This window comes from Lissotriton helveticus, chromosome 7 (assembly GCF_964261635.1).
Source record: "Lissotriton helveticus chromosome 7, aLisHel1.1, whole genome shotgun sequence".
NCBI classification, from domain to species: Eukaryota; Metazoa; Chordata; class Amphibia; order Caudata; family Salamandridae; genus Lissotriton; species Lissotriton helveticus.
The window spans coordinates 82,302,753-82,330,468 of record NC_136068.1 but is presented as its reverse complement, the minus strand read 5'-3'; the positions used below and the strand labels follow the sequence as shown (position 1 = coordinate 82,330,468).

The window sequence follows — 27,716 nt, the reverse complement described above, 5'->3', positions numbered from 1 at the left end:
AAAGAGGCTTGAGACAGTCTCATTGCAGAAGAGGAAGCTTTTGATGTCAAGCAGCGAGCTTTCAACATTGAGAGGAAAAAACAAATGCTCAAAGCCAAAATCGAGGCCCTCATGAAGAGGAAGGAAGAATTCCATACCTCCCTCAAGGGAAATCGCATACCACTGATGTCTTCGAGAGAGAAGGAACAGGAGATGAAGCAGCACGCTCCAGCGACAGATGTGGCCCAGGAGGAGGCAAGAGTAACTCTTCTATGAAGTAGTGGACATGATGAAGGTCAGTTTCATGAGGGTTTCCTCGAAGATGGGCAGAGGCAGCAGAAAAGAGGTGGCAGGGTATAGAAGCAGACTCTCCCGAAGAAGGGGTAGACACCACTACAGACCTTCAATCCCTGACCACAATGAGCAATGCCCTGGTTAAAAAGGCAGCAGAGGAGGAAGAGATGGAGTTGTGTTTTCCTCTATCATCTCTCCTACCACGATAGAAGAAAAACTGTTCCTACCGATGCTACACAATGTCATGGACCAAGGACAATAGATCTTTAGGGAACCACCTGAAGCCAAAACTGTGATGCCCAGGTTCGAGACCATTTCTCCTTCAAAGACCTAGCTTACTTCAGAAGCAATGTGGCAGCAGACTCCATCATCGTCGCCACTGCATGGAAAAGGGCAAATGCTCCCACCACCAAGGGACGACCTCCGGACAGGGAAAGAGAGACAATGGAGATTGTATGGTGAAAAATGTAGAAGTAGGCGGCCATCATATGGTGCATTGCTAACTCTTCCATCAGCAATGGGACACAATGGAGCAGCAGATTCAACTCCTTCTACAGCAGTACCAAAATAGGGCGAAGTAGCTCATTCAGGAAGGCAAGACAATTTACAATACATGCCTAAAACCGACTCTGGATACGGTGGATTCACGACACCAAGGCATCCATCTTGAAGAGCTTGAGGGAGAGGTACTGCTCCTTGAGGAGCCATTAACTATAATAAGGCAACCCTCTGTCCCTCAGAACCTGGGTACACACGATAATTACTACAATGTGTTCTGTCGGGTCAAACAATTGCTTAGTATCAAAGAGAATGAATCAAAATCAATCACTTAAACCTTGTGAAATAGCGGGATACGTCAAAACACACCTTGTGTGGCTAAGGCACTTAGCAGCACCACGTCCTGTGTCACTATACCTCCGAAACCATTGTTAAGGATAAAACTGGGTGTTAGTTGAACTATATATGTAAAAATCAGACCAATTTTTCAAAAATTCCACATACTTTGTCTTGAATTGTGTATTGATTATTTGTTGCAAATATGTATGTAACGTCGTCACACTATATGTTACATCAGGGTTTTTTGAGTTATGTGGTTGTCCTGTGATTTAAATGTGTAACAGCCATATATACCACGCAATTTTTACAACGCAGAATCCATTACAACGAAGTACCATTACCACGCATGTATTTACAACGCATATACCTTTACAACGCATACAATTACAACGTAAGTATTGGTAAGTATATAATATTTTTTAAATTTTTATTTAATTAAAATTAATATAATGTAATTTAATTTAATTTAATTAATTTAATTTAATTTAATTTAATGTAATTTAATATAATTAATTTAATTTAATCAATTTATTTTAATGTAATTTAAATTTAATTATATTTAATTTTTACCCTGTACCCTTTTACCCAAAAACCCAAAACTGACCCTGAACCCTAAAAATACCCCTTTACCCAAAAACCCAAAACTGACCCTGAACCCTAAAAATACCCCTTTACCCAAAAACTGAAAACTGACCCTGAACCCTAAAAATACCCCTTTACCCAAAAACTCAAAACTGACCCTAAACCCTAAAAATACCCCTTTACCCAAAACTGACCCTGAACCCTAAAAATACCCCTTTACCCAAAAACCCAAAACTGACCCTGAACCCTAAAAATACCCCTTTACCCAAAAACTGAAAACTGACCCTGAACCCTAAAAATACCCCTTTACCCAAAAACTGAAAACTGACCCTGAACCCTAAAAATACCCCTTCACCCAAAAACTGAAAACTGACCCTGAACCCTAAAAATACCCCTTTACCCAAAAACTGAAAACTGACCCTGAACCCTAAAAATACCCCTTTACCCAAAAACTGAAAACTGACCCTGAACCCTAAAAATACCCCTTTACCCAAAAAACTGAAAACTGACCCTGAACCCTAAAAATACCCTTTTACCCAAAAACTGAAAACTGACCCTGAACCCTAAAAATACCCCTTTACCCAAAAACCCAAAACTGAGCCTGAACCCTAAAAATACCCCTTTACCAAAAAACCCAAAACTGACCCTGAACCCTAAAAATACCCCTTTACCCAAAAACCCAAATAATATTTTTAATAAAATAATATACTTACCAATACTTACGTTGTAATGGTATGCGTTGTAAAAGTACCTGCGTTGTAAATACATGCGTGGTAATGGTATGCGTTGTAATGGATCCTGCGTTGTAAAAAATTCGTGGTAATGGTAGGTCGTTGTAAAAGTTGCGTTGTAAAGGTTGTATACCCCACGAGACACTTGATGGATATATAAAATACAACATATCCACTATGTTCTTTTATTTGGCGTGTTTTGCCTTATCCTGCTATTTCACAAGGTTTAAGTGATTGATTTTGATTAATTATCTTTGATACTAAGCAATTGTTTGACCCGACAGAACACATTGTAGTAAATGTCCTTGAGAAGCCAGGCACTAAAGCATGTGACTTGTCATCAGACCCCACACCCCCAGATGCAACACCGGCAGGGGCAGAAGCAAAGGTTTTCTTCACAAATGCAAAACAAATGCCTCCAACAAATGAACCCTAAATGCTATCCAGCATGGCGAATGTATAGAACTGTTAGGATCTCCAGCAAGCATGAGACCAAAGGAATGTTTTTGGTGGCAAAGCTAAACTCAATGAAGGCAAAGGTCTTCCCAGTCATCAAGAGAATCCTGCCAGTGACAGAGTAATTCACCCTTAACAGAAGGGACAGTCTCAAACAGTGAGGATATTGGGGAACGTAATGGCTGTGATAGCAGCATGCTTAGCTCTAACACCACATGTGAAGTTACACATGAGACCGCGGCAGGAATAGATATAATATAAATGGTCACAGGCAACCGAGAGTTAAGCGGATTTAGTGGTTGTCACAGGGAAAGTACAGAGTAATATACAGTGGTGGAGCACAAGGGACATCACAGTGGGCAGACCTTTCAAGTACCCAACTCCCTGAGTGGCCATCAGAACAGACGCATCCACACAGGGTCTGGAGCTCATATGAGAAGACTAAACATCAGGGGCCTAATGAGCCCAGAAGTGGGATGAAGTATTACATTACATAAATGTAATGGAGCTGATGCCAGTTCAGATACAGATCAAGGGAAGAACAGCCCAGGTACAGGCAAACAACACAACCACAATAGTCTGTCACAGCTCACACAGTACATATGGAGGTAGGCCATCTAGAGGAGGATAACTGTAATTGGTGTCCACCTATCAGGAGTCCCAAAACACAGATGCAGAAAGGCTGAGCAGGCAAACAAACTCCTCAAACGAATGGGAGCTGAAACAACAAATAATGTAAGAACTTTTTCAGTAACGGGGAAAACCACAGATAGACCTATTTATAACAATGGGGAACGCAAAACTATCTACCCAGTTCCAATGGTGGAAGGGTAATGTGCTATTTTCAAGAAACAAGACAAATCAGGAAAGGAAATCAATTCTTCTTTTCTTGTGCACCAGCAAGAAAAGGCTCACTGGTCAAGAAGGTGACCACTCAAAGATAGATAGTCCAAATAATCTAGACATGTTACAAGGTAGCAGGTGCAGTGCTGCAATAAAGACTAAGGGGTCCATTACTTGCGTCCGTCCGCGAGCCCTGTGTAGGAGGGAACGTCCGCATGTGCTGCGGCGTTCCCTCCTGTGCAATTAGGATGTGACCGCCACCCTGGCGGTCACATCCTCTATATTTAACATTGCGGCGGGTTCGGCTTCAAGCTGCACCCGCCGCAATGTTAAAAACACATGCAGTGCATTTACATGCACAAAGCGGCAGGCACTGCGCGGTGCCTGCCGCTTTCTGCATGTAAATGCAGGGGGGTACCATAGGTACCCCCCATGTGCACCCCCCCACCTCCCTTCACCCAGGGGGCCCGCAACAGGCCCTCAGAGTGAAGATCCATATGCTTTTCCACGGCGGAGAACTCGCTGCGGAAAAGCATCTCTTCTACGCCATCCTAATATGTCTGGCGGTGTCTGAGAGACACCGCCACCATATTAGAGCTTTTCCGCCGCGGTGGTAAGCCAACCGCGGCGGAAAAGCAGCGGACTGAAACCAGGACCCACCAGCCATCCTAATGTGGCGGTGGGTCTTTGGTGGGTCCGCAGAGGATTTTCCGCATCCGCCGGTGGCTTCCGCCGGCCCGAAGGATGCGGAAAATCCTCCATCACAATGTGGCCCTAGGAGCGCACTCAACATGGAAAAATGGGGCAACCCAACCTCCCAAAAGGAGAGAATACTGCTACATACTCAATACACAGCTTGTGAATCCAGAAAAGATTCATGCATGATAAACAAAATGGCTACTTACCTGTAAGAGTAGTTTTGCAGCTTCAACAAACTTAAAAATAGCAATATCTGAAAAGTTCGTTGCGTAAGTCATCTGGTTGATTTTGTCACCCTAGACAATTCATTCCTGTTCATAAATATACCGAAATTTGTGATATGGTGGGATTTTGTCACCTGAGGCACTAAATACCAAACAATAAATCTGAGTACTCAAGAGCAAGTGAAGTTCCACTGGAAATTCGACTGAAACCAGAAGGGGACTGAATCCTGGAATCCAGAAGCCACAGGCTAAAACAAAGAAATATACTGAAGTACTTGATTTAAAAAGTGAACAAAAATGGCAGTGGAATCACCACAAAAATCAAGGATGAATTGCCGGTAGCCGGAAGCTAAAGAATCAGATTAGAATATTGTAGGCTAGATAGGTAGAATAAAAGGAGTCAGCTATGCGAGAAGACAAAGGCATCAATCTGTTCTAGAACACAGGCAGATCTAAGCCGGTCTTTCAGGACTGAATACCCTACTTAACAAAATCTAGAACATTAGGTACCAGTGGCGGCTGGTGACATTTGAAAGTGGCGTGACGTAAACAATTGTCGTACTTCACTTCGGCGAGCGAGCGAGCGAGCCTGAGCCACCTACGGGGGGGTTCAGGGAAAATTTTGAAAAAGGGAGAGTGGGTGAGACCCTTACTAACCATAGGTGGGCCCGCCCACCTGCTTACAGCGAGAACTTAACTGCGTTTGTTAAGGGCGGTGTAGTGTGTCTAATTAAAGGACAGTCAATGCGCTGCATTTCGCACCATAAAAACCTAGAAACCAGGCCAGAGCCCCCTGCAAGCAAAAAGTAAGCAGAAGAAGTGGGCCAACGCACCTCAGGCACAAACAAAAGGAAGACATACAAAACGGACCAGACAGAGCCCTGCAAGATCAAAACCTATGTTCAGATGACCTTTTCCTGCCTTCACTCGCAACACTAAACCCAGGTCCGTTCCGAAGGCAACCAGCTCCCGGCACCGGAACTCAACAAGTCCCATCATAGGTGGAAAGCGGATCTTCCGGTCCAGTTCCTTGCACTGCATTCTGGTACTTGCAGTCCTGGGTTTGTAGCAGGGCGAACAGATCAAGCAGTACTGACAGCACCCGCATTTCCTAGGTCCATGTGAGTAGCCCATCCAGGCCACATTTGTTTCTTTGCATTGTGGGATTTGCAGTCCCAGTTTAATGGGGTGAAGAGCACCACAAACACCAGAATAAAAATATAAAACCCCAAACTAGTGGAACTGGGAACCTCGAGAGCTCTGCAATGCAAACATACTAAACGCAACTGATTAAATCATTTTGAACTGCCTGCAGCTCAAATTCAAAATATCTACAGGGATCTAGCGTTACCATGTGAGTAAACAAGAGTGTAAGCTCAGTAAATAAACGCGGGTGCCTCTACTAGATGCTACAAGGCTTACCACAATCCGTGCATTTCAATAATTCTGCAAATACTGGAGGTGATTTCCCTGCCAGCTCATCTGCCTCGTTCAGCTCTGCACAAACATTCAGCGTTGTTACTAGCATGCATGTGACTGCTGCGATGACATTCACAGCAACTCTGCCTTAAACTAGCGACTTTTGAATAGATCTCTATGCATACATTGAGGATATGTGCATAACGTGTTGTGCGTATAAGAACATTGCAAAAAACACAGTTGATGGACAGAATGTAGAACAATGTCATACATTCACCCCAGTACAAGGATCTGGGCCTAAATCCATCGTTTTTTTGCACTCCACACCACCCTGGGTTAGACACTGGCTATTTGCAAATCAGCTCTGACCCTGTGCCTCATGGGAACAGTCCAGTTCGAACTACCAAGCCATGTCTTTCCCAGAAAGGAATCAAGCATCCAAGGACCGGTTTCTGGCTATCAGCCTTCATCAGCCTGGATAGCTTGACTCCAGTGGTGTGGAGAGCCTGGGACTCACGTCTGAGCATACCCAGCCCACTCGGGGTGAAAATTGCAAAAAACACAGTTGATGGACAGAATGTAGAACAATGTCATACATTCACCCCAGTACAAGGATCTGGGCCTAAATCCATCGTTTTTTTGCACTCCACACCACCCTGGGTTAGACACTGGCTATTTGCAAATCAGCTCTGACCCTGTGCCTCATGGGAACAGTCCAGTCCGAACTACCAAGCCATGTCTTTCCCAGAAAGGAATCAAGCATCCAAGGACCGGTTTCTGGCTATCAGCCTTCATCAGCCTGGATAGCTTGACTCCAGTGGTGTGGAGAGCCTGGGACTCACGTCTGAGCATACCCAGCCCACTCGGGGTGAAAATTGCAAAAAACACAGTTGATGGACAGAATGTAGAACAATGTCATACATTCACCCCAGTACAAGGATCTGGGCCTAAATCCATCATTTTTTTGCACTCCACACCACCCTGGGTTAGACACTGGCTATTTGCAAATCAGCTCTGACCCTGTGCCTCATGGGAACAGTCCAGTCCGAACTACCAAGCCATGTCTTTCCCAGAAAGGAATCAAGCATCCAAGGACCGGTTTCTGGCTATCAGCCTTCATCAGCCTGGATAGCTTGACTCCAGTGGTGTGGAGAGCCTGGGACTCATGTCTGAGCATACCCAGCCCACTCGGGGTGAAAATTGCAAAAAACACAGTTGATGGACAGAATGTAGAACAATGTCATACATTCACCCCAGTACAAGGATCTGGGCCTAAATCCATCGTTTTTTTGCACTCCACACCACCCTGGGTTAGACACTGGCTATTTGCAAATCAGCTCTGACCCTGTGCCTCATGGGAACAGTCCAGTCCGAACTACCAAGCCATGTCTTTCCCAGAAAGGAATCAAGCATCCAAGGACCGGTTTCTGGCTATCAGCCTTCATCAGCCTGGATAGCTTGACTCCAGTGGTGTGGAGAGCCTGGGACTCACGTCTGAGCATACCCAGCCCACTCGGGGTGAAAATTGCAAAAAACACAGTTGATGGACAGAATGTAGAACAATGTCATACATTCACCCCAGTACAAGGATCTGGGCCTAAATCCATCGTTTTTTTGCACTCCACACCACCCTGGGTTAGACACTGGCTATTTGCAAATCAGCTCTAACCCTGTGCCTCATGGGAACAGTCCAGTCCGAACTACCAAGCCATGTCTTTCCCAGAAAGGAATCAAGCATCCAAGGACCGGTTTCTGGCTATCAGCCCTCATCAGCCTGGATAGCTTGACTCCAGTGGTGTGGAGAACCTGTGATTCAAGTCTGAGCATACCCAGCCCACTTGGGGTGAAAATTGCAAAAAACACAGTTGATGGACAGAATGTAGAACAATGTCATACATTCACCCCAGTACAAGGATCTGGGCCTAAATCCATCGTTTTTTTGCACTCCACACCACCCTGGGTTAGACACTGGCTATTTGCAAATCAGCTCTGACCCTGTGCCTCATGGGAACAGTCCAGTCCGAACTACCAAGCCATGTCTTTCCCAGTAAGTGTGGCAGGGTATGCTCAGACGTGAGTCCCTTGCTCACTTTGCCACTGGATTCAAGCAAGCCGGGCTGATGACGGCTGGAATGCCAGAAACCGGTCCTCGGAAGCTTGTTTCCGGTCCAGGGAAGACATGGTTTGGCAGTTCGGGCTGGACTGTTCCCATGAGGCACAGGGTCAGACTGATTTGCATATAGCCGTCTCTGAACTGGGGTGGCAGAGTGGGCTAAAGAACGGTGATGGATTAAACCCAGATCTTTTGACTGGGTGTGAGTGTTTGATTGATTCAGATGCTCCGTCCATCACTACCCCCTTTTGATGTGCGTATAAGAACTGCATTTGATTGTGTACCTTCTCTGAACAACACGGTTCCCTCATACGAAGGCCTATGTGCTGAAGCAGTAGCTGGTGATGTTGTTATATGTATATTTTATGGCACTGTGAAGTTTGCAGATGGGCATTTTCTGATGGCATCAAAGCAATTTAAAAGTAGAATGTTGTACTAAAAGTTGATAGAATGTATGTGTTTTATAAATATCACTCATTTATACATTACACACAGGGTCACGGATATAGACCGTCTCTCTCTTTCACACGAACCACATAGGGATTCGCTGTCTCCCGACCCCTCCCCCCCCACCCGCCCCCCCCACCCCTTCTCCCAAGTCCCGGCCAGTCTCTCTGCTTCTTTCACACACACGTATACAGGCAGAATCGCCACCTCTCGTTCCCACACCAACACACATACAGAGCCACTTTTGCGCGCGCACACACACAGAATCTCTGTCGCGCGGTCTTCCCCTCTACCCCTTTCACTCTCACAGACACAAGTATTCGCACGTTTTAACAGCCAGCGCATTTTCCTTCATGGGTTTACAGCGCGCCCACCTACCATTATAAACATGATGGGGTAATGGGCTAAGGGCTCTGCTCCCAGGGCTCTCTTCGCACATACATGACATATATTCTTTTGACTCAAGAGGTGCGCAATGTGGTGCGATTTAAAATCCACCCCCATCGACATTTCAAAGGGCCTCTCTGTCACCATCATCACACCGGTGTTAAAACCTCCTCCCCAAAAGGTCAGTTTCTTTGAACAGAATCTGTTTAATTGCAGTGGGAAATCCAAGACGGCCAGATGAAAGGTGTATAATTCGCACACACCTATCCCTTAAGTGCTGCGCTGTGCGCTGATTGTTTAAAGGTGCAGATGATGGACACATCTATTTTTCAGGCACGGGGAGATCAAGTGATTTTCCCAGAATCACAAGTTGTTCGAGCCTCCCTCCAAGTGAGAAGCAAGAAGGAACGTATATCCAGTCGCGGTGGGCATTACGGGCGGGTGGAAATTGGGTCGTCGCGCCACGGAGGAGATGGGGGGGGGGGGGGGTTGTGGTGGGAAGAGTTTAAGGGGAAAAAAAAGATATAAAATAAAAGTAAAACTTACAGTCCTGAGCCTCCCGACTCCCGCTGTCCTGCGTTTTGAATTTCTGCAGTGCTCGTCATCAGGAAGGCTGATTAAAATTGTGATTGCTGTCGAGAATAATTACAAAAAGCTGCGAAGTGAGGCCAAAGATGGCGTATTCTCGATAGCAATCACTATTCTAATTTTATATTACACTCTACCGAGTTGGAATTATCACTGGCTTAGGGACGTTACTGACCTTGGATCCAGCCATATAGCCCTAAAAAGTCGGAGACCACTGTTTCTCTGACGAAACACGTGCGGGCTGGCTGTTTTTGTGTTATGAGCGATTAAAGAAATCAAGACTTCAACGTTGGATTTTGTTCCATTTGCTTTCGAATTACGTCTACACTATTTACTCTAATACTGTATGTGTGCACGGGACTGTTGCTATATGTATATGTGGTAGGATTCTCCTTCACAGATTAAGGGGTTATTAGGGTCTCCCCTTCCCTGTTAGCACCATACCAAATTGTTTCATGTCCTACACACCAACGTGAATATAGCTGAGCGCCATTACTTCCTTTTTACGAAAACCATGTTCTCTTGGATCAAAACTAAGGCAACTACAATAAACTTTCCTCTCTGCATTTGTTTGTTGCAACCACTTAATGTCTCAATCCTGATATACTTATCTCCCACACTTTCCTCTGTACTGTACTCATGTCTTCACCGCCTCACGTGCCAATCCTTAATATTTATTTGAGTGTTTGTGTCCCCCAGCGCATGTGTGAGCACACAATAATAAGTTGGGTTCCTAGCAGGTAGCACAGAGCATTGCTAGGTGAAAGAAAGGCATTGACTGAGTGACATGAGCTTGATGGTTGCCTTGCAATGGCTTATTATATCGATGCCCACTGCTTGGAACAGTTTGCAAGTCAGCGGAGTTTTTATTGCAATAAATGAGTTTTTCACACAGCGCCAACAGTGTTGCTAGCCTGAGCGGATATTGATGCAACTGCCTGCCTCTTTGACATTATCGATTGCTTCCTCACCCTTCTGCACAATTTCTCTTTTCCTGGAAATACAAGTAGAGAGAATTTATATTCAAGCACAGCGAAAAACCTGTGCATAATTCCCAGGATTTCTAAAATGTGTAGCTCATTAGCAAAATATTTATTTTCGAAAATTTGCGCACAGATTAGGACAAACTTCAGCTATGACATGGCATAAACTGAACCTTTGAGGATCCACACTAAGTAGTAATCAAATAAGGACCAATTGCCAAAGATATCATGAACGTGTTCCCTGGCTCTGAGAGAAGGATGTGTGTTGCAGTAGTGCTGCCTACAAAGTCAATGCAGCAGAGACCAAGGTCAGGTAATGTAAATTGCAAGCGAACAGCCAAGCCCATCCGAAAACACTCAGTCCACTCCCTTTAATCAATATATGCTCTTAAACACAAACAAAACAAAACAAGCTTGGTATCCATCTGTGCAGCCTTTTCAGTCATCAGTAGCCCATAAAGACCCTCTTCTGAAGTTGATCTAAGGAAATCAGTTGCTGAGTGTAATCAAATAGTGAATTTGTTTGTAAAGAAATTCGAGAACATAAGATCGCATTCGATCCAATTGTAGATTCCTCCCCAGTGTTATCCCCTATTTTAAATAATACTCCTGCCCGATTGCCCGGCTTTCTTTGCTTGACAATAAAGAGAGCATCTCTCTGTTAACTCAGAGTTAAACCTCTGATACTACAGAAGATACTCCTCCTTCCAATTTATATAAATAATTTCTGTCTCTGGTCCCCAGTTGGGCCACAGTAATGACTTACTCCTCCTTATAGAAAGGATGTATTCCAGAAATGTTAAAGTCAGCCTCTGTTCAGAAAAATTCCCCCTTAGGCGCCTGAAGACCGTTCTAACAATAGACCTGTTTCACAGCTGCCTTTTCTTAGTATGTTACTGGTGAAAGTCGCCTTTCAACAACAGTTGAACTTTGTGGTTAATAATAATCTTTTGCTTCTGGCCCAGGTGAGTTTTCACTCTGGGCACAGCATAAAGCTTACTTTTGCATCAGTCCTGGAAGAGCTGCCATCCTCAGTTGAGGCAAATATCCAAACTGTTTTGGTACTACTGGATTTCACTGAGGCATTTGATACTGTAAATCGTTCCGTTTACTATGGAATTAGGGTATTTATAGACAGGAGTTACGTTGGCTTGTAGATTTTTTGTCTGTCAGATTTTTTCATGTCATACAGGCATTGTTTGAGTCTTCAGTTTGATAATATAACAGTGGGTTTCTATGGGTCTCACCAGTACTTTTCAATCTTTATATGATCCCATTAGTTCATCTTAAAGACTCTTTCGAGTTGGATTTCTGTCTGTACGCAGACGACACCTAAATCATTACCAGATTTGTGTATGACTCTAGGGGTCAGATGAACGACCAGTTTAAAGTGCGACTCACAATTTGCGCTCGATTGCGAGTCGCAATTTACAATGTACAACAGTGTCAGAGACACTGGTTGCGATTCCCAAAAGGGTCCCAAAATGCGAGCCTCATGAATATTAATGAGGCACTCGTTATTTGCGACCCCATTGGGAATGGCTGGCCCTCCCAGGGCCGGTGGCCTGCTGGGCTCAGCAGACCTACATGTCTGGGACAGCTTTTCAATAAAGCAGTTTAAAAGAAATGCAGCCTGTTTTCCTTAAAGGAAAACGAGATGCATTAAAAAAAAAAGAATGAAACGTTTTAGTTTAATTATTTAAGGGAAGGTAGTAGTCCCTGGGACCACTGCCTGCCCCTAAAAAATATGTTCCCCTGCATTTGCAAAGGGGAATGTGTCCCCTGGGGACCCCTTCCCTTTTTCGATTGCATTACCACTCTCTTGAAGAGGGCTGTAAATTGCAAGTATATGGTTTGGGAGTCGCTATTAGGAAGGGAACACTTCTTCCTAATAGCAAGTCGCAAAACACTATTTTGCGAGTCGAAAATTATCTGCGACTCGCAAAAATAGTGTTAGTACATGGCCTAGAGGAAAATTGTATGCGTAAACGGGTCACAAACATGCAATATTCCGTCGTACCTCTGGCCCTAAGTTAGCAGAGCTAATCTCATTGTCCATTGTTTACTGCAAGATGAATAAGAACTGCTTAAAACTGAATGGCATGAAGACTGACCTGTTATGTCGTGTCAATTTACTATTTTTTGATGCTAGATTTCTGGGCGAGTACTTTGGGTCCAACCCGTTCATCTGTTAAGGTAGTGAAAAATGTGGGTGTAAGGTTTAATGTGGTGCTGTCTTTGGCTGACCATGTTTTATTAATGGTTGAGCCATTCCTGTTCCAATTGGACAGTCTGATAATATATCTATTTCCCCCTGCCCAGAAGATCTTAATTCAGAATGCATTTGTATTGTCACTTTTAGACTACTGCAATGTCATTTAACTGGGTTCGCCTTTGTGCCTTATTCAAAATTACACTGCAAGATTGGTCTGTGGTATTTCCCAGAGGAATCATGCCTCTGCAGTCCTAGCCACTTTGCGCTGGCTGCCGATTGAAGAGAATTCTCTTTAGTCCCATGTTGCCTGATCCATTAGGCTACGTATACTCATCAGAGGTCTCCACTTCGCCACCGACATAAGTGGTATATCCCCTCTCCTTTGTTGAGACCTGTGCTTCAGTATTGCATGTGGTCCCCAAGTTTTGCTTGAAAAGAAGGTGTGGTCTTTTTTTCTCCACGGCAGAGGCAGTCAGCTGCAAATCTGTTACCTGGTTATCTCTGAACCTGATTTGCTGAAATTACAAAGGTTGCTGAAAATATGGCTGTTTCCTCATGTTTAGGCGTCTTCTAATAGGACCTTCCAGCTTGTCAGTAGTTTGGATTCTACCACCAAGACACCCTCTTCTAGATGTTTTCAGCCTTTTATAAATATTAAATACAAATGAAATCAACATTCTGATTTAATTGAGGATTTGAAAAGAATTTTGGCAGTTCAATAACCGGAGACAAACAAAATCGACATAATTATGAAGTGAAGTTTGAGAAATGCTCTTATGGTGCAATTTTGAGAGACGTTATTTCTATTAAAAAGGCAATGATCGCTGTAATACTTTAAAAGATCACGATTATGCAATGGTTATAAACACGGTGAAATCACTCGGGTAAAATAAAGTTCTAGTACCAGTGTAGGTTAGTTTCTGTTAAAGTCTTCCTGAAAAAAATCCAGGCAACTGGTACGGTAACTGAGTCATTTTCCATTTCTCTTCCATGTGCTATCAACACAGTGCAATGTACTTGATCCGATGCATGTGATAATCCTGTACCAATATGGTTTAATAGATGACGTAAAATGGAGGCATCGTGACTTTCAATAGGTTTTATCCCATCTCTAAGGACCTTCTAAGAAGTCTTGGTTTTCCTTGCTAAACATGCTCAGACTAGCTTCCTTGTGTTATTTTCATAGAATGGTGACCTAACTCGTTACAGCTTCTATTTTTTGTCAACATTCGTTTTTATTAATCAAGCATATTATTTCAGTAGGCACTACATTGTGTAAAAAGAAAAATCCTCACAATCTCGTAACAATCTAATGAGGGTACAGATTCTTCGTATGTGGGTGCCTTTATCCCAATTTAACTTTCACTTGCATGTCCTCCCTACTAACCGCCTTCTATTTTTTTTGTGAGAATGATGGTGCATCCTAGATGCAAACTACCTTGCAGCCATGTGACTAGAAACTACAGTAAGGAGTATGAAAATGCACTTTAGTCAAAGGGGTCACTGTTGCCTCCAAAATGGCTAGAACAGGTTGGCTTGGATGTGCCACCCCCTGCAGGCCAGAAAGAGCTGCAGGATTGGTTCGCTGTCTAGCCATGTGCGTATTTAGGACTTGAAGTGAAGGAGACTGACTTTGTGCCTTTCACCTCACCCACTTTTCTATTTGAAGCCTCCCTTTCGTTCTCCTATCCTGTTCCATTGGCCGTTTGCTCCCTTATTTTCTCAGTCTTTTCACTTGCTGTTGACCAGTGCGGGGATCTGGAAGTCACAAGTTTGAACCCTGGCACGACAGTCTTCGACTTCCATTCTTTTAAGGTTGCTAAGTTGAATACTATACATTTGGTAATAGTGACACGTTATTTTCAGCACTTAAGTATGGCATAAGCGTAGTATGAAGCGCTATTTAAAAAAACAAGCTGTTATCAGACACGCCTAACTTTCTGTGAAAGCCTCTCCTCCCACCACTCTCATGCTGTCCTCTTCTGTCTCTCTTGCAGCAAGAAGACAGCTTGGAAAAAGTAATAAAGGACACAGAGTCACTCTTCAAGAGCCGAGAAAAGGAATATCAAGAAACGATCGATCAGATTGAGGTGAGACGGAGCGAGATTGGTACAAAAATATGAAGAGAGGAAATGTCACAAAGGGGTGGGTGGGGTTGTAGCCTCAGAACTGAGATGGGGTTGGCTACAGAATATAAGGTGGTCTTAAGAGGAAAGATAGAATACCTCACAGCGAGCGTGGGGTACCACAAGAGAAGTTGGAAAACACCAAAGGGTGAAGGACAGAGAAGAATAACAGCAGAGGAGAAGTAGGGTACCACAAAGATTACTGTAAGTAGAGGGGTGATACCACCGAAGAGGGGTGCTATAATAGCATAGTGGTGATAATACATGTATAGAAAAGAAATGGAATAACACCAACAGGTAAGGCACCTCTCAGCAGAAGAGAGGTGACATGCTTCAAGAGGAGAGAGAGAGAATAGTGCTGTACGAGACTGGGGGTCTGGCACAAGAGAAGGGGCTCCTGAAAAAAAGAGGGACCGTACTGGCATGAAGAGAAGGGCTAGAACATGAGGAGCGAAGGAATGACATCAGAGGACAACAAAGTCATGCTTGAGGCAAGGGAAGGAATACCACAGGAAGAGCTAGGAAATAAAGACAAGGACAGAATGGTGAAGGAAAAGGAAAGAACTTTATAGGAGGAGGCTGGGAATACCATCAGAGGAAGGGAGGGAGGGATGGAGGAAAGAGAACAAGGGTTGACAGGATAAAAGTAAAGAACCGGGAAGAGGGAATATTACCAGAGGAGAGCTGAAATACTGTGGATAGGTTAGACAGGGAGAGCAGAAATACTGTAGGCAGGTTTCATGGTCTTGCACAAGAGAAGACCGATGAAATACCCGAAGAAGTCAGAGGTATAACAATGTCAAGAAATGAAGGAATACCACATGAGGAGCGAGGAATTGATTTCAGAGGATAGGATAATTAACAGCAGAGGAGAACGTGAATAATGCTGGGAAGAATAGAATCGTCTAGCAGACAGAGAGGGGCAATACCCAGAGGACAAAGGGATCATACTAGAAGGAAAAAAAAGCTTTGAATCCCTGGAACTCACTTCCTGCTTGTATCAAAAGTATTAAAAATCATGCGCTGTTCCGCAAAGCCACTAAACGCATCTATTTCCTGTTTAATGGGTCTCCGGTGTCCCCCACAGTGCCTTCAACAGTTTGCAGTTTTCAGCGCTGGAACACCCCTTAGCTGGGGCAGCTGTGCGCCTTACAAAACATATAACATAACACATAACAGAAAAGGAAAATACCAAAAGGGTAGAAAGAATACCTTCAGAAAACCGAGTATGATACTACAAGATGAAAGATGGAATACCACAGGAAGAACAAGCTGACTGGGACACTGGCGTGAGCCCAGCGCGGACACCTGGTTTTGCTTAGCGCTCCTCGGTGATTCTGCATCAAAGCAATTGGAGAAGGAATGTTAAAAATATAGCGCAGCCATGATAAAGCTGTGTTTGCACAGGACCATTTTATTGAAAGCAAGGAAATAGTCCCTAAATCAAAACATAAGAGCCCAGCAGCGTAACGTAACTGTAGTTGGTCCATGCTGCTTCCTCCTAAAACGGAAGAAAACGGAAGTGATGCATGGGACCTCCAGCCAATAATGAACGAGATAAAAAAAAGCAATGCCAGATTTTAGGCAAGGGACAAAACAAAAAAACGCAATGGGTGGAGTTTAACCACTAATGCTAATTACTTGATGCCTCATAGAGGCAGCGCATACGCTGCCCTTTACAAGACCTAAAAATGGGAGAATCTACAAGAGAAGAAAGTGGAAAGAAGAACTGGGTGATACCAGAAGAAGCTGAGGGAGGGGAAGGCAAATTACGCCAGGAGAGGAAAACAAGTTACTTACCTGTAACTTTGGTTCCCCAGTATTGGTAACTTTCATAGATTCACATGCTTTGTATCATTCCCCCGTCGTCAGCCTGGGAGCCTCGGTAAATAAAAAACAAATACCATAGCAGTATGTACAAAAGAGAAAGTAAGGCCTAGGCCCATCTCATTTTGTAGCCTATTCTCCTTTTTGTGTAAAAGAGACTAAAAGTTTGCAACAACCAATCAGATTAGCCTCACCCCATGGAACCCTCAGGAGAGAGCCTCAGATTTTCGCAGCCGTTGTGTAACAGTAACCACTCTTGCTGAAGGCTGAGCTTTCCCCGGGGAGGAGGGTGGGTGCATGGGAATCTATGAAAGTTGCCAAAACAGGGGAACTAAAGTTACAGGTAAGTAACTTGTTTTCTTGCCCCAGTATTGGAACTTTCATAGATTCCCATGCTTTGTATCAGAGTAGCTAGCAGTAAAATAACCATACACATTATGTTACCAGTGCATCACAACATTTCTGCATAATTATACTCCTGTAAGCATATATACCTTGTAACAGTCCATGCAGAAAACGTATGCAATACAAAATGTGCAATCATAGGAAGGAGGGATAGAAGGGAAAGCTCACCTCTCATTGGAACAGATTCCTCAGTACAGCTTGTCCTACTGCCGCTTCGCTCTTCATGAAAGAGTCCAGGCAGTAATGTTTTGTGAAGGTATGGGCTCTGCTCCATGTAGCCGCTCTACAAATGTCCTTTATAGGGACACCCGCAAAGAGAGCTGCTGAAGACGAGACAGATCTTGTGGAGTGAGCTCGAACCTGTCTCTGCAGTGGCTTCCCTGCTGATTTGTGGCAGTAATCAATTGCGCTTGTAATCCAGCGAGAAATGCTTTGCTTCAAGAGAGGAAGTCCTTTCCGGGGTGCACTAAAAGCCACAAACAGTTGAGATGATTTCCTAAAATCTTTGGTCTGTTCAAGATAAAATTTAAGACATCTTTGGACATCCAAGGAATGAAGAGAACGTTCTGCTGGTGTTGTAGGACGAGGAAAAAATGATTTGAGAACTACTGGTTCATTCAAATGGAAATCCGAAGGAACCTTCAGTATAAATTTCGGATTGGTCCTTAAAAACATAGAGTCCTTCTTGAACTGTAGAAAAGGTTCCAGGATGGAGAGAGCCTGCAACTCTCCTACTCTCCTTGCTGAGGTAAGAGCCAGGAGGAGAGCTAATTTCCATGATCAGAATTTTAGATCCACCCTGTGAATTGGCTCGAATGGCGGTCTCATTAGATGAGCCAGCACCAAATTAAGATTCCAGGTCAGAGGTGGCGTCCGCACTGGCGGAAAGACTCTGAAATGACCTTTCACGAATTGTTTGATAACTCTAGCTGACCAAAGCGATGGACCCGCCGATGACCTTCTGAACCTCGAGATAGCCACCAGATGAACTTTGATGGAAGAATGAGAAAGGCCTGATTTAGCCAGCGAAAGAATGTAAGGCAGTATCTGGCGAGGAGCTGAAGAGAATGGATGGATGTGCTCCCTTTCACACCACAGGCAGAAGCGTTTCCATTTAGCACGGTAAGTCTTATTCGTACTTGGAGCACGAGCTTGAGATAAAATGTCTCTACACTCTTGAGGAATATCTAGAGAGTGAAATTCTCTGTACTCAGGAGCCAGGCTTTCAAATGTAGAGAGCTCGGATATGGATGAACCACCTGTCCCCGCCGACATTGTCAACAGAGATGGAATGGGACAAAGGTGATAAGGATGATCTTGGGACAGTAGGAGGAGTTCCGTGTACCAGAACTGGCGAGGCCACACCGGTGCTATTAAGATCATCCTGCAAGGTTCCATTTTCAACTTCCTGAGAAGCCGTGGAATTAGGGGAATTGGAGGAAAGGCGTAACAAAATGCGCCTAACCAAGACATTGAAAGCGCATTCCCCAGCGATCCCTGATGGTAATGTCTGCTTGCATAGAATCGGCATTTCCTGTTTTCTGGAGTTGCGAACAAGTCTATAGTTGGAGTACCCCAATGCCGAAACACCTTTTCCAGGGTGTCTTGATCTAACTCCCACTCGTGACAGGTAGATTTTAGACGACTTAGGGTGTCTGCTGTCATGTTGAGAGTGCCTGGTAATTGCTCCGCTGAAAGTCCTACATTGTGGAGAATCTCCCATTCCCATATTTTCTGGGCCTCTTTTGAGAGGAGAAGGGATCTTGTTCCTCCCTGTTTGTTTATGTAATGCAAGGCCGTTATGTTGTCTGTCCTGACCAGCACAGTTGCATCTTGAATCCTTGGACTGAAAGCCTGCAAGGCCAGGCAAATCGCTCTGAGTTCCAAGAGATTTATATGAAGATGACGTTCTTCTGTATTCCAGTGACTGCTCACCTGGAGATCTTGTAAGACCTCGCCCCAGCCTTCTATTGAGGCATCTGTGGTTAGAACTAGAGGGGATGGAAGCATCCTGAACAAAAGACCTCCTGAGATATTTTTCTTGACAGCCCACCAACCTGCTGCTCTTCTTATGAGAGGAGTGACCTTTATCTTGTCCTCGAAAGAGCCTTCCACCTGGCGCCATTGCATGTCTAGTTGCTCCTGCAAGGGGCGCATTCTTAGTCTGCAATGCGGAACTAATGGTATGCAGGATGATATCAATCCTAGAAAAGATTTGTAGAGACAAACTGATAGGGATCTTCTCCTCTGTATATTGATTGCAGAGGAGAGTCGTTTTTTCTGCCTTTCTTCTGAGGGGAAGGCTTTGCAATTCTTTGTGTCTAGAATGGAACACAGGAACTTGACCCTCCTGGACGGAACAGTGACTGACTTGTCCTTGTTGAGACATAGACCCAGGTTTTTGAGAAGATGGATGCAAGTTTTGACGGCTCTTGATGCTGTCTGAGAGGACGGAGCCTTGATTAACCAATCGTCTAGGTAAGGGAAGACCTCCAACGATTGCTTCCTTAAGAACGCCGCTACCGGGGCCAATACCTTTGTGAAAATCCGCGGAGCGGATCTGAGCCCGAAGGGCAGGACTTTGAACTGAAAGTCGCTCTTGGCTACTGTGAAGCGTAGAAACTTTCTGTGAGCTGGGTGGATTGGAATGTGGAAATATGCGTCCTGGAGATCCAGAGTCGCCATGTAATCCCCAGGCTTTAGAAGACGTAAAACGTCCTGAAGAGAGACCATTCGAAAGGAGAGTTTTATGAGATAGGTGTTGAACTCCCTCAGGTCTAAGATTGGGCGCCACTTGTCCTCCGTCTTCTGAATAAGGAAAAATCTGGAGTAGAACCCTTTTCTTTTTTGAGTGGGTGGCACAGGTTCTATTGCTCCCTTGGTGAGCAGATGAGAGACTTCGAGACGGAGAAGTTTTAGATGTTTTTATTCTGTGGCGCGAGGGGCTCTTGGAGGTGGTAAATTTTGGAATTCCAAAGTATGGCCAAATTGAATGATCTGTAAGACCCCCTGATCTGTTATGATCCTCCAGCAATCGAGAACATTTGTAATCCTTCCCCCTATCTTTGAAACAAGCGGTGAAGGAACAGTAGGCAGAGCCTGGAAGCCGCTGTTGGCGTTTTATAGGTGTACCTCCCTTGACGCCCTTGTCTACCTCTAGACGATTGGCGAGAGAAAGACGCCGATTGATTTTGCCGCTGGGAATATTGAGGCTTATAAGATTGCGAATAGGAGGAGTATCGCTGCTGATAGCCTCCCCTGTATGTAGAGAATCCCTTGCCTCTTGCTCCCCGGAAAGGTACTTTTCGGTATTGGAGCGTGCCTAAGGACTTCGCCGTTTCAGTGTCTTTTTTAATGTCCTGTAGGGCATCATCCACATGCTTACCAAATAGCATGTCTCCGTCAAATGGTAAATCCAGAATTTTGTTCTGCACCTCCGGCCGAAACCAGGTACATTTCAGCCAATCCTGACACCTCAGGACTGCTGATCCGGCTAAGGCCCGGAAAGCCATTGTAGCAATATCCATTGCACAATCTATAATTTCCGCTGATGATCTCTCACCCTCTCCTAGAATTTTTCTTGCTTCTATCTTGGCACTCTCTGGAAGTTGATCGATAAAAGGAGAGAGATCACACCTCATTTGGCGGTCGTATCGCCCCAAAATTGTGAGTGCGTTCGAAGCTCGAACTAAGAAGCTAGACATCGAAGAGAATCTCTTCCCAACATTATCTACGTCTGCCTTCTTTATCTGGCGGTGCCGTTAGAGGTGCTGCAGGGTTCCTTGATTTCCTTTGTGCAGCTTGGGAAATAACCGAGTCTGGTTTAGGTTGACCAATTAAACATGCAGGACTGTCATCCGGGGCCTTATATTTCTTCTCCAGCCGTGGTAGAACCGGAGTCACGGTAGCTGGAGACTGCATCACCTTCGACCCTCAGTCCAAACGTGTTCCACAATTGGTATGGAACGGATCAACTTTCTATAGGGCTCTTTGAAGTCGTAGCGAAAGCAATCTGACTGCATGACAGGAACTGGAAAGCCAAATCTTTTTGACGCCCTTTCCATAAGATTATGGAAACCCCCTATGTCCGCAGGAGGCGAATCTACAGGGTCCGGAGAAGGAGATGCCGGGTCAGGGATAACAGTCGTCCCATTCAGTGTCAGGGTTTCGAACCTGCTCCCTATCTTGGTCTTCATCAGAAGAGTCATCATCATTATCAGGCACTGTGATCACATCATGTCCTTCAGTCCCAGGCTGTTCCCCTTGTTTCTGAGAGGTTGATGTCACAGGAATAGGTAAAGACTGCTGAGGCGGAGGCGGTGGAACAACTTCTGAGGTCTGAGATGGGAACCTCTTTTTATAATCTAGCAACATCAACTGCAAATCAGCTATCAATGAAGATGGCATGGCCCCATATCCTGGCCTTGAGGAGTGAATTGAGATTCTGGATGATGTTGATCCAGAAAATAATCGTCAGAATCCGAGTCCACTTTACTTGAAGCTGTGAAGGACTATATGCATCCCCATATGGACTTTCGTCATCATCCGAATATTCCTCATCAAACAGAAGAGGTGGAGGCAAAGGTGTCACCCTACGGGGTGATGTCACTTCCGGTGTAATCAGTTTTTTCTTAATACAAATCCTCACTTTCTGGATCTTCGACGGTGTCGTCGACGAGGAAATCGTTGTCGTCGTCACTGGAGAAAGTATCGTCGTCGACGGAGGAACAGTCGTCGACGGGCTGATAGTCGACAGGATCGTCGACGAGGTGGATGTCAAAATCATCGTAGTCGACGCCATCGTCGACAACATTACCGTCGACGGCGAGATTGAAGACCTCGTCGACGAATTCAAAGCTGGAACTGTCGACGTTGAAGTCATCGTCGACGATGTCGTCGGCGAAACTCTCGTTGACGGAGTTGCAATTGAAGGTAATGGAGATTTTGTCATCGTCATCGAGTACCTGAGGAGACTGTCGTCGACGGACGGATTTTCTTCTCTTCTTTTGCTTCCGGGGGAGTACTTGAAGGCTTTTTGAACACCTTTTCTTTCTTTGACTTGCCTTTTTTACAGATGGCACCTCAGGAAGAAGTCCCCCTTTCTCCTTTGACTGGTGAGGAGATTTTTGGGGACTAAGCCTTTTAGACCTTTCAGAGGTCTTTTGAGAGGCCATAGCAGGAGGTTCTGCAGATGTAGAGGGTGAAGACCTACCCCTTTTAGTCGACCTCCTTGAAGAAGTAGCTGAGGAGGAGTTCTCACTGTCACTGGACAAAACCTTTTTCCGAGACTTCATCTTCTGCAGCCAGGTCAGAAGTCTTCCTTCCCGGTCCCTCAGAGTCTTTGTTGAGAAGGTTCTGCAGATCTTACACTCCGTCGCTTTGTGGTCCGGGTATAAGCAACAAATACAATCTTTATGCTTATCTTCCACATAAAGTCTCTTCTTTGAGCAAGTCGCACAGACTTTGAATAAAGCCTTCTTTTCAGACATCCTGAAGAGAAAAAAGGGTAGTAGAAATCCAACTGAAAAAAAAACTGAGCAGAGCTCAGAGGAGACTCCCTTAGCACAACGTGCGGTAGAAAATCTGAGGCTTTCTCCTGAGGGTTCCATGGGGTGAGGCTAATCCGATTGGTTGTTGCAAACTTTTGGTCTCTTTTACACAAAGAGGAGAATAGGTTACAAAATGAGATGAGGCCTAGGCCTTACTTTCTCTTTTGTACATACTGCTATGGTATTTTTTTTATTTACCGAGGCTCCCAGGCTGAGGGTTGAACCTTTTGTTTTTTTCTAAGCCTGAGGCAACAGTTTGCACAAATCTGCCCATTACATGTTAAAAAGTGAGAATATATAGGCACATGTCCATTTCCGATGTAATTGAATCACAGATGTATATTATGTTTGAATGTGAGAATTTGAGAAGAAACATAGCAGCACTTTTAAATCACACTAAAAGTACAAAACATTATCTGATGGTTTAAGGAGATTTAAGTTTTGTAGGGATACACACAATAAGAGCTTGCTTAAATCATGAGCCACCTTTTGATCAAGCTGCTGCAGTTAACATCTAACTGTGTTACTGTTGAATTAATAGAATGTAATACCATTTGCTTTTTATTTTGCACATTATAGATTGTTTAATATAACCAGTGATAAAATATTAATTAAATATTAATAGCATTAAAAGGGGGATTATGATTGACAGACAGCCTAAAAGTCTGCAACATGAGGGATCATAGCATAAGAAGCAAGAGTTACTTAACTAATAGCGTGTGTGGAGTAACAGTACTAAGAAATAGCACAGCAAGATATAGGGAATAGGTGACGATGAAGGGGGGACTAAAACTGACAAGGAATAAAACGAGTGTTAACCCCTTGCATGCTGATGACGGCCCCCAGCGTCATGCACTACAGTGCTCGTGTGCTGATGGCGGCTGAGGGCCGTCATGACCACACCGGCGCTTGGAATGTCCCGCACAGGAGCAGAATCGCGGCAGCATGCAAGGGGTTAAAGGGATAACATAATAAAAGAAAGTAAATAGCTCCATAGGAGAGGGTGAGTAACAAAAAAGAAAACATGATTACAGGAGGAGCGTAATATAACTGAGATGGAATAATATGGGAGGGAATAGCAGGAAAGGAAGGAGAAAATAACACAAAACAACTGAGAGAACAACATGACAAGGGGGTGAGAGCACATTAAGCGGTAGAATAATATGCTCGGAGGCAGGGAATACTGCTATATTAACGGAAATAGCAGTAGAAGGAATGGATGGATTTAATAATGGGGGAGGGTAAATTACAGTATGATTGAGAGGAATAACCAGCGGTGAGGTAATACCTTATATGGATAGAAAACATGAAAGGGAAGAGGGAATATCATAAAAGGGAAAATATATAACACAATAGGATGGAGGCATGAACACAGTAAGAACGAGTGAAAAATGGAAATGGAAGAAGAAATTAACACAAGGTGGTAGTAATGAGAGTGGAAGAAAATAGCACCTTTAGAGGAATAGTACAATGCATTAGTTGCCTGAATGGGACTAAAGTGTGTCTTGCCTCTGTCTCTGATCCATAGTTGGAACTGACAACAGCCAAGAATGATATGAACCGCCACCTCCATGAATACATGGAGATGTGCAGCATGAAGCGTGGCCTAGATGTGCAGATGGAGACCTGTCGCCGCCTCATCACCCAATCAGGAGATCGGTAAGAAGCAGGGTATCTATTCAAAAAGCAAGTCAGCAAAAAAAAAAAAAAAACACTAGTTTTTCTTTGGTGGTAGAGGCGTGTATCTTTCTTTTGCTATATCCACACCTTTACTGCTCAATTTAGAGAAGGGAATTGTGCCATATTAGTGCCCGAATCCTCACCTTTACTTCCAACGTTGTCCGTATAATGAAACAGAAGCGTCCGTATAATGAAACAGAAGCGGCCGTATTTACAACCAGTGCCCTTTCCACCGAAGCTCCTCATGCCCATTGTCCGGTCTCCACTGCAGCATGAATCCCAGTTATCTGCATGGCCCAGAGTGGTACCCAGCACATTACTATGGTGATTTGTGCTGGGCCACCACCTCCAACTTCTGTGAGTCCTTGAAATCCACTTGACAGTAGCCCTACTGCCATACTGATGTCCACCACTTGATGGCCATAAGACACAGTCCTCCGAAATTAGTAAGCTGTGACTACAGTACCTGGAACAGTGGTGTGGCAAGAGTGAGGCAGAGGCAATAGTGCTTCCGACAGTGCCTAATGGGTCCTATGTAAGTGATGACAGGATGGGCCAACCCACAGTATTGGATGTTGAAAAGCACAGAGTTCCAGCAAAGTCAAACTTTGGAAAGCTTTGTCTGATATATTCAGATGCGAAGAATCTCATTCTGTTTTTAGGTGCCTTTAAAACAAAAACACAGCTGTTTTGGCAATCACCTCAACTTTAGCTCACCTCCTTCTCTTTCCTCTCTCAATTGTGCCAAGAAACCTTTGGTGAACCAGCGCTTTACAAAACTCTGTAACATAACCTAACAATCACTGGTCCTTACTTGTCTATTAAACAACGTGGTGAGCACAGAACTCCAGTTCTCCAGGGTCAGCCTGTTCCAACAAGTTACTTACCTTTGGCAATGCTCTTTCTGAGGCAGAGCGATGGCGTTTCGCAATCTGTCTGTTGACTGGTCCTATTAAATGGTAAAAGGGGCTCAGAAGTTGTCTTTTCTGGCTGGAGAACGTTTTTCAATTTCTTAGTCTTGACTTCCAAGGTGGGGAGCTGGAGGTCAAGGATTTTGGTGGCCCTATGCTTCACCAGGGCCCAGATTCCTTAGTAGCTGGTCCAGGAGATAAAAGAAGGCCTGCTTCAGAGAGGTACTGCGACGACTATCATCCTGCAAGTCATCATACAAATTGTTGTATTAATAGTGCTCAGCCAAATCATTGCACGCATCAAAATCATTGTCGGGGCCGAAAAGTGAATGTAGGGTGTGTTGTCTCCCTAGTGGAAGCAGCAAATCGAGTGGAGGAAGCGGAGCCTGAATTGTCATCAGGTGCGGCTTTGGGCGAGGTCGGACTGGTGCTGACCTAGAGTTGAACAGTACTATGGGTATCTCATCATCTGGTATCGAAGTCTCAGGAACCAGTATGGACCGTGGTGCTGGTGGCAGGGTCTGGACAGGAGGTCTTACGACTGGTTCAGAGGTTCTCACTGGCGCTGAGGGAGAACCTGCTGGTGGTACTCCAGATGGAAGGCCTTTTTGGTCCTTGGGGCTCAAAGAAGCACCTAGGGGAGTCTGCAAGGATCCGAAGAGCCTGGAGCATGACTGCATTAAATTCTTCATTTTGTTCTGTAGTGGTAAACTGCCCCATAAAACTCCGTCTGTGCCGCAACCAGTTGGGGGATCGGCTCGAAAGTTAGGTGACTCCAGAGCAAGGTTGAGAGCCTTGGCGTCTCCCCGCGTTGGCTCTGGTGAATGCGAGTGGCGCAGGGGGGCAGAGTCCTGCTCCAATTACTTGTGTTTGTGGACTTACAGGGCGATTTGAATAGTGAAGAAGACCTGCGTCAGGAGCAGCTTTTGTGACTAATAGAGTGGGAATGGGACCGAAAGGTGTACTTGAACCGCAACGTAGATCGCTCTCGGCAAGGAGTCTCATGTTTGGTGGGTTAAATTGTGACTTGTGGTCCTGGATGGCCTCTGGATCCATCAATGCGTAGTCGCTGCAGGCTTTGGCGGCGTGGCTCGACCCCAGAAACCACAGACACACCAAATGGGTATCTATCACAGATATTTGTTTGCGACAGTCTCTACAGTTCTAAAAACCAGTTGTTTTTGTGCAGGGGTCTTCTAAATGGGGGTTGGGCGCCCTAGAGGAGCCTGGAGTGATCACAGGGGTGGGAGGGGTATCAAGTTCTGGCTAAAAGGCCCAATTTGCTGATAACAGTGCTTTGTTTTCAGCAGAAATAAATGATGGGCAGTAAAACGCTCTGCAATGGGCCATCACTAACTCCTTTTGTCGTGTATATCCTGGCTGGAAGAAGATGTGAAAAGGGAAGGGACTGAGAGGTGTCAAAAGGGAAGGGGCTCGAAATATTCTTCAAAACAAGAACTTAGCTGCAATGTTTAAATAAGTCTAGACATATTTAAACATTGTCAGTTTAATAGACTAATTGTGAACAATTCTGAGGAGGTGCCTTAGTGATTTTTTTTTACTTTGGGGGGCACGGCATTAAACAGTTTGAAGATCACTGTTTTAGAGGGTGACATCACTTGAACACTGAAGAAAATATTTTTAAAAATGTGAGAAAAGTGTCTCTGAGAGACTACAGTAAGCTCCAGATTGGTGTCTGGTGGCGCAGAAAGAAAGGTGCAGATGTCAGCGTGCAGTGGTGGGGTCTAGGGGCAAGAACTTCACACTTCATTTACAGAGCAGATTATTACCACTGCGGAGCTGCTTGGTGCCACCTACCGGCATGCAAAAGTACTGCTGAAAAATGTCAGGGAATATTCAAACCGTAAGGAATCAGTGGCTAGAAGTCTTTATCAGAAATTGAAGTTTTATAGGATAGTGAAATGCTAAGTCTCTTTAAAAGCTTGTGTTGGAAGCCAGAAAGATGAACACTTCGTTTTCAATGAATGTGCTTTCCCCCTACCTCTTTAGATAGTCAAAGAAGCCCATTTTGAACCTGTTTGGTTAACTCCTGTGAATGTGATGGTGTACAGATACTGTACAAATGTACATTTGTTTGTGGAAATGTGCATTTATTTGTATGAATGTGCACTGATTGGAGAAAACATTTATTGGTTCAAATGTGTATTTACTTGGTAAAATATACAGTAGTTTTTCAGCAAACATACATCTGTAATCAAACTGTACATTCACATCCGTTTCAGTTCTAGATAGTTGAAGAACTGCAATTTGTACCAAACTTGTTACCTAATATACATGTCAAAATAATACTCATCATGCATTTGTTTAGGAATGGATGTGTACTCTTAAGGCCTTGTTTTTCATGGTTTTTAGACAGAATTTTGGAAACAGAACTAATTGACCAAAATATTGTGCCAAGCA

At 44.4% G+C, this 27,716-nt stretch overlaps 1 protein-coding gene across 4 annotated transcripts in view; it reads left to right on the top strand.

Moving 5' to 3' along the window:
- IFFO1 (intermediate filament family orphan 1) overlaps positions 1-27,716 on the top strand; it is a 133,015-nt gene that overhangs the window by 92,432 nt on the left and 12,867 nt on the right. For all 4 annotated transcript variants that reach the window (XM_078651554.1, XM_078651553.1, XM_078651555.1 and 1 more), the window contains 2 exons: positions 14,795-14,887; positions 24,233-24,363. In XM_078651554.1, coding sequence (XP_078507680.1) covers positions 14,795-14,887; positions 24,233-24,363 — 224 coding nt within the window. The remainder of the gene's footprint in view (positions 1-14,794; positions 14,888-24,232; positions 24,364-27,716) is intronic.